Source organism: Gavialis gangeticus, unplaced genomic scaffold (assembly GCF_001723915.1).
Source record: "Gavialis gangeticus isolate Ggan-Ray unplaced genomic scaffold, GavGan_comp1, whole genome shotgun sequence".
NCBI classification, from domain to species: domain Eukaryota; kingdom Metazoa; phylum Chordata; order Crocodylia; family Gavialidae; genus Gavialis; species Gavialis gangeticus.
Genome location: NW_017728996.1, coordinates 44,092,075 through 44,105,292, shown reverse-complemented (window position 1 = coordinate 44,105,292; position 13,218 = coordinate 44,092,075). Strand labels below are relative to the sequence as shown.

At 44.2% G+C, this 13,218-nt stretch overlaps 1 protein-coding gene across 1 annotated transcript in view; it reads left to right on the top strand.

Moving 5' to 3' along the window:
• The window catches only part of TBC1D2B (TBC1 domain family member 2B), a 146,758-nt gene that overhangs the window by 107,276 nt on the left and 26,264 nt on the right, over window positions 1-13,218 (top strand). Inside the window, exon 3 of the mRNA XM_019504395.1 lies at window positions 6,362-6,527. Within this exon, the coding sequence (XP_019359940.1) occupies window positions 6,362-6,527 (166 nt within the window). The remainder of the gene's footprint in view (window positions 1-6,361; window positions 6,528-13,218) is intronic.

Below are 13,218 nucleotides of genomic sequence, written 5' to 3'. Positions count from 1 at the left end.
GATGGAGAGGAGGTATAGATTGGACATCCGCAAAAACTACTTCACAGTTAGGGCGGCTAGGAGCTGGAACCAACTTCCAAGGGAAGTGGTGCTGGCCCCTACCCTGGGGGTCTTTAAGAAGAGGCTGGATGCCTACCTGGCTGGACTCGTTTGAGTCCCGTTTCTCTTTTTGGGGTTTTTTGTTGTTCTCCCGCCCTGGTGGGGGGTCGGGCTAGAAGATCTACTAGGTCCCTTCCGACCCTTAATCTATGAATCTATGAATATATAGGTATTTTGAATTTATTTCATTATAGTGATTGAGGCACTGATAAGCTTCCAAACTTCTTTAAAATTGTAAATACATCAATAAAACATTCTGTTCAACTGATACGTTTGTTTGCATGTGGGGGGGGCATTTCATTTTTCAGGGGCTTTTTATCAGAGAACTTGTATACTTTATTAATCAGAAAATTTGGAATTTTTAAACTGAGAAAACCAGGATCCCTTGGCATTAGGGTGTTAACTGTTTTCCTCTCAGGTTATGGGTACTAGTTTCCCTCTCCCTCCTACTCCTGTTCTCCTCCTCCCTGCCTGCCATGCTGCCTCCTTATTCCTGTTGGGACACAGTGCGTTTCCCCCACCACCACCACCACTTCCTTCTCCCTTCTCTGCCAGATTGTGCTTGCTCCAAGCTAAAGGCTAACCAGTAAGCTAACAGCTTATCACTAGAGGTGCACCAATGTATCAACACCAATAAAAGGAAAATTTGCATTGTCAGCATTCGGCTTTTTTTGGACAACGTGACTGATAATGTCACCGACAAATGCCACATGCATGCACACAGCCACGGCATGTACATGGCAAGGAGTGCAGCCTGCCAGCTTGGAGAGTAGCATCCAGCTGGTAAGTCTGTGGAGGGGAGGCAGTGTGGAGGGGCAGATCACGGCCCCCATGGTGAGGGAGGGGGAGGGGGTGGGGCTGGAGCAGGGCCAGAGCAGGGACAGGGCAGGAGCTGGCACGTCCCAGCTGGGACAGGGAGGGGTCTGGGGCAGAGTTGTAGGTGGCTTGTGTGGGGTGGCAAGCAGGGGGGTGGCCCCCTGCCCTGCACACCCCTAGGGGAGGCATGGGGGGCATGTTCCCCCCCAACTCATGTGTGGGGTGAGGACAGGCACTGTGGGCTCAGGGCCAGAGGCTGCGCTGGCCTCTTTCCCACAGGGTGAGGTTGAGCCAGGGCTGTGCTCGGGGCAGGGCAGGTGGTGGTGGAGCTCAGAGGAGGGGTTATGGGGGAGCTATGGCAAACGTTGGGGTGGCTGCAGCTTACCCGTGCTCCTAGTGCCTCCACCACCCACCCTGAGCTCTGCCCCAGCCCAGCCCAGCCCCCCACTAGGAAGAAGCCAGTGAAGCCCCTAGCTCTGAGCCCACAGTAGGCAGCCCGGCCTTGCCCCACACACAAATTTGGGGGGCATATGGCCCCATGTCTCCCTGGGGGTGTACGCAGGGCAGGGAGCTGCCCCCCAACCCATCCACAGCTCCATGCTTTGCCCCACCTTGCTCCAGCTGGGCAGCTCTTACCCCAACCCCACTCCCTCCGTCACTGTGGGGGCCTTGAGCTACCCTCCCATGCTCCTTCCCTTCCCCACAGACTTACCTGTAGGGTGCTGCTCTCCAAGCTGCTGGGCTGCATATCAGCAATCGGATCGTTATTGGTCAATATGGCTGGTTAATACTTGGCCATCGGTATCAACCAAAAAATTTTTTATCAGTGCACCCCTAGTTATCGCTGCACTTATCAGTGCAAGGTTAACTATTTAACCTTTCACATCCCTACTCTGTATGAAGTACCTGCTTTGGTATGACCTTCTTTCCACACTAATGCAAAAATGGAATTTACTTGCAGCCTGTACAAACAGCTACCAAATGATTTTTAGCAGTGTGACCATCTGTGCCTCATTTCTACTTTCAGTTAGGGCAGTGATTCTGCAGGACCCTACGGTACCTTGTGATCCTTTTAAGGGTGATATGGGGTGCTACATAATGTTAGCACTGTTTAGGTGTGCAAACAAGATTCACAAGATAATCCTAGAGATTGCAAAGAGGAATCCTTGTGTAAAAAGCATTCTGACAGGCTGTGAGCTTTCTGAGTTGATTGCAAGAGAAGAATTGTTTTATCTTTCTGTACTCAAAAAATGTGTGGAAACTAAGAGCTGGCATTTTCCAAGGTGTTCCTTGAGCCTAGTAAGATTTGGAACCACTGATGTAGAGTGTTGATACCTTTCGGAGATCATAGCCATTATTTTTTTCAAGCCAGTTTAATATGCTTATTAAAGTTAGGGGCGTAGAACGGCACTTCCAGGCATCAAGAGAGATGGATTAGGTAGGTTGGAGAATGTACCTCACTCTCTTGATCAGAAACACGTTTTATTTCAGTGTACAAGAGCAGAGTGTATGGCATAGTTTCATAGTAGGTAGGGTCGGAAGGGACCTGAGCAGATCATCAAGTCCGACCCCCTGCCATGGGCAGGAAAGAATGCTGGGGTCAACCCGGCTAGGTGATTATCTAGCCTCCTTTTGAAGACCCCCAGGGTAGGAGCGAGCACCACTTCCCTTGGAAGTTGGTTCCAGATCCTGGCCGCCCTGACTGTGAAGTAGTGCTTCCTGATGTCCAGCCTGAACCTACTCTGTCAACTTATGGCCATTATTCCTAGTTACTCCCAGTAGTGCTCAGGGGAACAGGGTCTCTCCCATTTTCCGCTGGCCCCCCTTGGCCAGTTTGTACACGGCCACCAGATCCCCACTCAGCCTTCTCTTGTGGAGGCTGAACAGATTCAGGTCCCATAGCCTCTTCTCGTAGGGCCTGCCTTGCTGCCCCCTGATCAAGCGAGTGGTCCTCCTTTGGACCCTCTCAATGCTGTCCATATCCCTCCTGAAGTGCAGCACCCAGAACTGGACGCAGTACTCCAGCTGCGGCCTGACCAGTGCCACATAGAGGGGGAGGATCACCTCCTTGGACCTGCTCATGATGCATCTGTGGATGCATGACAAGGTGCGGTTAGCCTTCCTGACCGCATCCTCATGCTGGTGGCCCATGTTCACCTTGGAATCAATGACTCCAGGATCCTTTTCTGCCTCTTTGCTGATGAGAAGGGAATTCCCCAGCCTGTATGCATGCTGCTGGTTCTTCCTCCCCAGGTGCATCACCTTGCACTTGTCAGTATTGAAACCCATCCTATTCTTATCTGCCCACCCCTGTAACCTGTCCAGATCTAGTTGTAGCCTGTCCCTCCCTTCTAACATGCCCACTTCTCCCCACATCTTAGTGTCATCTGCGAATTTGAACAGGGTGCTTTTCACCCCCTCATCCAAGTCGCTGATGAAGATGCTGAACAGTGCGGGCCCGAGGACCGAGCCCTGGGGGACCCCACTGCCCACATCCCTCCAGGTCAAAAATGACCCATCCATCACCACTCTCTGGGTGCGGCCCTCCACCCAATTTGCGACCCATCTGACTGCATAGGCATCGATGCCACAGTCGCCTAATTTTTTTAATGAGAATGGGGTAAAAGACAGTGTTGAAGGCCTTCCTAAAGTCCAGAAAGGCTACGTTCACCGCGACACCTGCATCCAAGGATTTTATGAACTGATCGTAAAAGGCAACCAGGTTGGTCTGACAGGACCTGCCTTTAATGAACCCATGTTGGTTGCCCCTAAGCATAATCTCCCCTGCTGGTCCCTCACAGATCTGTTCTTGGATAATTTTCTCAAAGAGCTTCCCCAGGACCAAGGTAAGACTAATGGGCCTATAGTTTCCTGGGTCCTCCTTCTTCCCTTTTTTGAAAATGGGGACCACATTGGCCCTTTTTTCCAATCCTCTGGCACCTCACCAGAGCACCACAAGTGCTTGTTGAGCTGTGCCAGTGGTCCCACAGTGGCCTATGCCAATTCCCTCAGCACTCTGGGGTGGAGATAATCTGGACCTGCTGATTTGAAGACATCCAGTCCCACCAGAAGTTCCCTGACTAGGTCCTCTCTAACCCTGGGCCTGGATGTGCCTCTCCTGAGTTCATCTGGGATCCCAGTTGGGGGGATGTCCCAGTTCCTGCTCAGAAATATGGAGGCAAAGAATTTGTTAAAGAGGTCAGCTTTATCGTCTGGTGCAACCATCAGATTGCCAAGCATGTCCTGATGGGGCCTCACATTACCCGGTGCCTTCTTTTTACTCCCTATGTATTTAAAAAAGGACGTCTTGTTGTAGTGATGTGGAGAAATTGTAGTCAGAAGATGGAGTGAATACAACTTTACAGCAGTGTTTCTTTAATTAAGCTCTCACTTCTCTGGTATCCATAATTATATGAAACTTAATCTAGCAAGCAAAGTATTTTAATCAAAGATTATTTTTTTTAATTCATACGAGCTTTTTGAGGTAGGAAAGTGGCAGCAAAATTATGTCTTTATCTCTCTAAAATGTGTTCGTTTTCTTGAGTTCAAGCAAACATGCATAATGTTTGAAATTTGGCTGGAGAATAGAGTGCATGAATTTGGAGGACGTGGAGAGAAGTGTTCCCTCAACAAAACTGAGTGTGTTAAATTTATGAATTAAGCATGTATATTTCCCCACCCAATGTATAGCTTTCTTTCCTAATATGAGACCCAGTATATCTGTGCAATAAGTTGCAAATCATTTTTCAGAAGGTGACATCCTGTTGTACTTACCTGCAAGCATTAATATCTGCATATACAGGTTGGCCACCCCTGTTCTAGTCTGTGGCATACTTGTCACAAGTGGCATGGGCAGGCTCTGTGTGGCATGCAACTGATCAGGGAGGGGACAAGTGTCACAGCAGCAGATAGGGCTGGAGCCAGAAAGCAGAGGAGGAAACTGGGCAAGGAGCACAGAGTAGGGAGCAGAAAGCAGAGCAGCAGTTTGGGCAGAGGAAGGGGATCAGAATGCTGCTTGGGAAGGGTATGGGGCTAATTTGTGATGCACATGCCAGAAAGGTTGGCCCCCATTTTGGGGGCCACTGTCCACATCCAAACATGTGGGTAGTTTTACTGCTTGAAAAGTGTAGTCAAAAGCTATTGTGTTTACACACAGTAGTAGAGGAGGAGGCTAACGCCTCATTGAAGACCAGATATTCAGCTAGGTCTAACAGAAGTAAAAGTTCTGTAGGACTATAAGGGTTCTCACAGACCCAAACTATTAACGCCTTAGCATTACAGAATATAAAATGAGCACCCAACTTCCTTTGTCTGTTCAGAGCTTCATCTCAAGCTTTAGAGGTGTAAGTTACCAACTTCCTTCAGTAGTATGCCTTTCAACGCTGTCTTTAAAATGTTGTATTGTTTTCTACTTCTAACATTTCAAAATAAGAGAGGCCCTTCTAATTTAACTGCTGCGTGACTTCATAGCAGGACTTGTGTTTTTTTGGTTTGTTTTTTTTTTAAAGCCTTCCCCATTGCTGATGCCAGATAAGCAATGGAATAAAGACTGAGCTAGACTGAACACTGACAACATTCAGTTTGATAACCTTGGTTAAAAGTTATTTCTGTAGAGTTTCTGAGTCATCAATTCATCAGGAGTATTAATAAGCACACAGGTATCTGAGTACACCACTGTTGTTCTTAAATGTGGAATTGGTTTTGGAGTCGACTCAGAATATTTCAGATAAGTCTTCTAGTAGGGCATGTTTCATGAATGGAAGAAGACTTGAAATCTTATTATTTGGATTTTTCAACTCCTATTTATTCTAAGAGCCTGTAGAATACAGCTGTTTAAAGGCTCAAAAATAGACTTGTTCTCTTTATAGTGTATTCTGTAGCTAGCATGTTTTGAGATGCATTGTGTTATTTCATGAAGTGCTCCCTGGACCTCATTGCTTGTCATCTTGCATACTGTGTGAATGTAAGGAGAGCATAAGTTACCGAGGATAAGAGCAATGTCCTGTTACCTTTTTTTGTTGTTTAAATGTACTTTTTTAGCTCTATGACATATGTGGGGTTGTGGCAGAACTTAAGGGTGTCTATGCATGTGCTCCAATGTGTTCTAATTAGACTATATTGGAGCAGACTTGATTAATTATTGAATGCCTTTTAGTTAAAGTGCCCCTGCGGCCGTTTTGAAACTCAGGATGCTGGATACACATGATGTTGTGGCATTTTAATTAGAGCGGCCATCCAGGAGCTGCTCTAATTAAAAACGCCTCCCACACCCACCCCCACCCAGAGCATGTGTATAGACACCTTAAGATGAGAATTTGCTGTATAATGTGAAATGTTGCCCTAAAGTCATTACTCAATTCGAGTCACGCTCAACATAATTGTAATAATTATTTCCTAAAACAATCTTTAATATTGGTTTGGTTTTGTTTTGTTTTTCATCCCTCAGATTTGAATATCCCGAATCAAAATGCCTCAGCAGAGAGAGCTAGAAATGTCCTAGCTCTGGAGACTTCTCCCACAGAACTGGTGGGAGAACAAGCAGCTTGCCAACCTGCACCAGTCCATCCAAGTGCCATCAATTTCTCCCTAAAACAATTGGGTACTGAGATCAAGTGAGTGTTGCCTTCATATTTTATGGTAGTATAAGAGTGATGTAGCTTTGCTGGTCTACAAATTGTGAGAGGCAAGGATTTCTGAGAATGAGACCTTGTATTAACCCACCTGTGTATTTGGGATAGATTGAGCATGTTAATAAGTTTGCTCATCACCTGACCTGAAGAAAAATGTTCTGTTTTTGAAAACTTGACTATATCTCAACTACTGAGTTGGTCCAATTTCACTTTAAGAAATTCATGGCTCTTGCATTTCCTTCACGTGAGAATTATACTTGTTCCCCACCAAATGCCCAGAGATGCAACAAGATGCTGGCATACTGTGGTCATATAAGAAACTAATAAAAAATTAAAAAAATTAGCTAGATATTTGAAAAAAAATAATGAAATCTTGGTTAAAAGTTATTTCTGTAGAGTTATTTCCAAGTAGAGGGGAGGGTGTCCCATTTACAGGCCATTGAGGCAGACATGGCAGGATTCCTCTATTTCTTTAGCCTTGGCATGAGGGGGAAGTGATGTGATCAGCATCCTGCTCATGAATGGCACATGCCCCCAGCAGCTGGGTGAGCATGACTGCACCAGCAGCAGCAGGAGCCTGGTGACGGTGAGCAGGGAGCTCCCACAGACGTTGCCAGCACTGTCAGCAGGGGTGGCGAGTGCTGACCACAGGTCAGTGACCACCTGCAAGCACCGCTGGCAGTGTCAGCAGTGGCCAGGGGTGATCTTGGACTGCCCACAGGCTTGGGGACTTGGGCAGGGGGATGGGCTGGTGCAGGCATGGCAGGGCATAGCGTCCACTCCTAGCACTACCACGCCTGCATCCTGCACCCCACTGTGCTGGCTGGCAAGCAGTGACAGTGCCGGTGCCGGCTGGCAAACAGTGGCAGCGCAGAGTCCCCACTGCCAGCACTACCATGCCCGCATCAGCACTGGGAGCAGGGACTCTGTCTTGTCACCACTTGCCCGCCAGCACAGGGGGGCAGGATGTGGGTGCCGCAGTGCTGGGAATAGGAGCTATTCCCTGTTGCCACTTGCCCCCTTCCACCCGGAGCGAGCTGCACTTGCATCGCATCCCTGCACTGGCTGAGCAAGCGGCAGCAGGGCAGAGCCCCACTCCAAGTGCTGCCACACCCGCATCCTGCACCTCCCTGCCCCCCTTCCCTGGCTGGGCACCTTGTCCCTGACCCTGTCCCAGTCCCAGGCCCAGCCCCAATCCCTCCCCCCAACAGATTTACCAGCTGGAGGCAACTGTGTCAGCTGCCTGTTTAGTCTATGGCCGAACCTCCGAAGCGGCACCAAATCTTTCAGATCCGATTTGGCTGAATGGAGTCGGAACAGTGATTTGAAACTCTGAATTGAATCGCTGTCTTCCAAGTCGGCCAAATCCAAAGTGAATACTTGCCACTTCGCACAGGCCTACTACTCAGTAGATGTCTGTGTGGGCCTCAGAGGAAATGATGAGTAAAAACCCACTACTCTCACCTGGGATTAAACCCAGGTTCTTACAGTCCATAGCCAGTTGCCTTACCAGCTGAGCTGTGCATCGCCCCTGTTGTCCAAGTACCTCTTGAAACAATTTATACCTACTAATGTTATTAATGTAGAAAATACAATTGGAGATACGTCAGTAACTTTTCTGGCTATGGAAGGGGAGAAGAACCAAATCCTGTCAAACGCCATGAGTCTGAGCTCAGGCTACAAAGCCATTACATGAATCCAGAAACTACAGAGTGTCAATCCCAGATTGATAATGCCTGACACTGTCAAGCAGTTAAACACTCTGTTTCATATCTCCTTTTTGTAAAACGGGATAATAATTATTTGATTCAGAGTGGTGTGTTATGTTTACTGGTTAGTTAATGTTTATGCATTATTTTTTAGATGAAAGTCTTTTAAGTATTTCAAGGTAATGATAAATATACTAAACTTACTGTGCTCCAGAGTGGTGTCCTTGAATATGCTGCGCTGCTCTGGGCAGATTGCCTCCTGTGCCAGAACCCATATAGCTGCATTTCTGTAGCACCATGGGCAGCCTTGAATGGCAGTGGCACTCAGAGGCCTGGATTCCTAATAGGAGTCCATTTCTCTGATCCACCTAGTAATCTACCCTGAGTATCAAGCACACAGATATTGAATTAGTGCCATCGGCTCAGTTAGTACTATAACTAAAAGGAAGGCATGTAATTTCTCACTTGAGTTACTTTGGCTGGGATACTCAAATCCATGAAACAAAGTGAAAGCAAAGCTACAGTAATACAGTTGCATTTGTCTGCATTAATACAGTAATAAATCTTCATATTGAATAAAATTGAAATGGAGTAGGAAGATGTAACATGGAATAATTGCAGATTAGGTTAATGGAGAACATTGTGATGATTTCAAGTAAAATACTATGCCTCAAAACTGTTGTTCTCTTTGTGTGACTCCTAACAATAGTCTTTATAGGACTACCTTAATATAGGTGGGTGTAGTAGCTCTGCTGTATGCAACTTTAGCAACTTGCACTGTAAGCTCTGTTTGCAATTGTTTAATTTTTGTCAGACTACCTGAAATTTTTAATCCTGCTGTCTGCTTCAGGCTGAAGTGGCTAAAAATATTTGGCTACTTCTGACACTTAGCCTAGAGAAGATTACATTTTGCCCATGTTGGAACTCCTGATTCTTTTTAAATGCTCTAGTACAGTGGAAACCAACTGTTTTGTGGTAGATACGCCACAAATTCTCCTTGCACCCTCCGTAAGTACCACTTTGATCCCCTTCCCCTGCCCAAACAAGGTGCTCTGCTTTCTGCCCTGTGCTTCTTGCCCAGTCTGCTGGTTTTTCTGCACCTTCCCCTGTCTGCCTTTATGCTGCTTGTCTGATTCCCACCCTGATCTGCCATGTGGCGCACACACACCCAGGCTGCCTGTGCCACTTGTAGCACACGTGCCACAAGTTGGCCACCGCTGCTCTAGTGCATCCATTTTTATTTACTTTTTTTTTTTTTTTTGGAGTAGAAATGCCAAAATTGACAGCAGTGTGTGGTCGTTGAGTCAGGTATGTGGTTTTTGCCTTCACTATGAAAATCTGTGCAAACTTGGCCCTGTATAAAACCTTTGAGAACATCTTGTGCTTGTGCTTGTGCTTGTGCTTGTGCTTGTGCTTGTGCTTGTGCTTGTGCTTGTTAGAGACTGATAGTTTAACAGCTAGAAGCTGTAAAAACTCAATCCACAATGAGCTGTCATAACCCCTAGTGCTAATTATATTAGTGCATTTGCTCCCTCAATGCAATTGTTGTGCATGTTCCCACAGCCTGGGCTGGAACCCAAGTTGGAGTTTTTCAGGTGGCACATCCATTCAGGCCCCTTATGCACATGTATCATGATATATCTTTAATTACAAAACTGTTTCCACCCCACCCTACTCTCTGCTAGACCCTGCCTCATTCAATGAAACAGATGCAAAGTACCCAATTAATAAAGAAATGATTCATTAATGAGGCAGGGGTTCTTGAGACAACAGCCTCTTTAACATGAGCCTGATTGATTCCAGACCATTCCATCTTGAGCTCTGAAGAAGGCAAGGGTCTTGTTTTAAAAAAAAGTATGTATTGGTGCTGTCTAATGGCACAAGAATGTCTGTGCAAAAGGGGCACTGAGGTTACACTGGCAACCTCATTGGCATTTCCTACCATATGAGTGCTTGACTTTGCTAGCTGAACAATGCTCTTAACATAATTCTTTGGATGCAGTGTAGAACTCAGATTAGTTGTAGTGGATTTCTGCATACAGGGTGCTGACATTCAGATCCTGAAGGGGTAATTAGTTGTCTTCATAATACACTTTAAAAATCCAAATAAAAATCAAGTTAGAATGATTAAAACTGGACTTATTTCTACTTTTACTGTAAGGGATGGTGAGAACAAGACTACGTTCCAAATGATCCACAATTTTATAAAATACATTGGTTTGCAGTTGTTTTCATTTTAGGTAGTTGAGGGATGCAGAGGATACTTACCAAGGCTATTTCATTTGCATAGGGTTTCCTGAGTTCTTATCAGTTTTATCTGTGTGCCTTCAACTCTGAGCCTTGTTAGAAAGGTATTAGTAGTCCCATTGTAGAGAGAATGAACTGGGATTCAGAGCTCAGAGGACTTGTCCAGGATTTTGGAAGAAATCTGGTAGTTCTGAATAGCTACATTTGCTACAAGACTAAACTTTCTCTGCACCAGAATTTAATGACAGATTTGTATATTTATCTTTGTGTGGAACATTTAATGTAGAGTTATGATCCGTTTGACAGCATGGAAATGGCTGTTATAATATCTGCATTTACTTTGAGCAACAGGAGGAAACCGATTTTAAAGGGATGAAGCATGTGTATTATGTGAGAAGTGTATTGTATCGCTATACTAATTGCTCTTGGTGAAGCTGGAAGATGTGTTTTCACTTTGAAACTGTTTTCAACTTTTAAAACGATTAAAAACCAAGTGGCACAAATAAAGGTCTGGCCTGAATAGTCTTTCCTCAACTCACAACTCCCTGAGGCTCTGTTTGTGTAGAGTTCAGCATGTTTAGAAGCACAAACTGTAATAACCCACAACTTATGTAATTGCATGATGGGATTTCAAAACAAAATAGAGTAGTTTTAAATATAGAATGAGCTGGAAGATCATTTTTTGAACTTTCACATAGTTTATGTAACTATATATAAATATTATTTAAAAGGAAAAATACTGGCTCAGACTCTGCAAACCATAAGTCCTGTGATGTGTTTTAGATGTTTCAATAGGGTGAAAAAAAAATTAATGACTTCCTTGCATATGAGAGAGGAATTCAACCAGCTGCACAATTTTGTCATTAATGGCAAGTACTAAAGTCATGCTATCTGTATCCTCAAGTAAGTACCTTCTGGAGAGAGTGTTCAGAAGTTGAATACTTGCTATGATGATGGATACCCCTTGTAGAAGTATTTGAAGGCCAATTTTTTTAGAGTTCATTTTGCATATTTTTTCTTGCCTCCATTCTAAACTGAAAAGTGACTGTAATGCTCTTGAAATGCGAGAATTTGAAACTTGCATCCTCCAACAACAGAGCACTTACAGAATAGCTGCTGAGAGAAAGTAAAGTTCTTTCCTTTTGTGAAAACAGCAAATCACAATTCCTTGCCAGATGTCGGTGGGTTTTGTGATTGTAGATTCTTGTCTCCTACAAACTATTTGGGCACCATGAACTTCCCTCCACATAGATGGACATCATAGAGCCTAAAAACCTGAGTTGCACTTGAATTTATAGACTCTTTGCCATAGATGGATCAGACAGACCCAGATATACAGAAACAAGTGTTTGAAAAAGATTGCTGACAAAATACATATTGATATCAAATCTTGGTCAGTTTTGCAAATCAGCTGCTCCTTGCTTTATGAATTATTAAATTGTGGTTTAAACAATTGTAAAATAATGTTAGTTAAGCAGCTTAATTACTTTATTCTAGGCTGGAGCTGAGCTGGAATTATAGGTATTGTGATAGATGGACAATGCATTGCATCACTGAGATCAGATAGGATTTCCTGTAAAACTTGAGGGAAGGATTGACAAACAGGCAAGTAGTCTTAACAGTGAGTTGCGTGTGGTTAAATATACACTGCAAGTCATTCAGTTTTGTATTGCTTTAAGTTAAAAGGAAGGGGGAGTGGCTCTTGGGGTGGGAAGAGAATGTAGGTGTGGTTGGCATAGAAAGGGGATGGAATCATCTATTGATTCTCCATCTTTAAAGATTGGGAGGAAAACCCAGAAAATTTAATCAGCTAAACACATCTGAGAAGTTAGTTGTTTCTTAAATACAATTATGTTATTTTAGACTTGCGCAGCACCACTGAATCCTGGATTCAAAGTGCTTGGAAGTGTTATTTGAAGTGCTGTTGGTTTAGACCTTTCTGGCAACAAGGCTGCTACAGCATAAAATCTTTTGTCTACTCGTATACAAAATAAGTTGCTCTTCCTGCAAAGCAAAAAAAAAAAAAATTGGGCCCTAGAGCTTGCCTCTGAAATTCCATTGCAAATTACTTTGCAGAATTCAACACTAGTATGAAGATGACTGAGCAGGCCATCCTCAACATCTGTGCAACTACAGTAGCATGATTTCTTGAATAACATAAATTCAGTATATGATATTATGATACATGAACAATTTGACTTCTGTACCTGCTATTCTGTTGAACTCTCAGCAGTTTTCCTGAAGCGCTAATATAAGAAACTGAATAGTAAGTAGATGTTTTTAAAGGCTACATAATGTTGCCAGAACACATGGATAAACCCAGAGCAGCATATGAAAAGATCTCCTGCATCTCGGTCCTTGCATCACATATGTTCTGGGCTTCCAGCAAGCTACTCTGCTGTCATTTGAATACAAGTGACAGAAATAAGGCAATACAATGTCCTAATACTAAAAGTTGGTATTTGTGTTATAGGACTTAAATTTTGCTTTCTTTATCTAAATTCTGATTAACAGAGATCTGTAGGCTACATCTTGTAAAAAAAAAAAAAAAAAAAAACTGTATGCTGTATCGAAGGCTGTATCTTGAACTTTCACATAGGTTTTTTGTAGCTATATATAAATATTGTTCAAGAGGAAAAACACTTTCAAATTCTGGTTCCATTATTGAAGGCTTACTTGTTTAAGGTCTACATGTACGATGTGAACTATACTTTGTA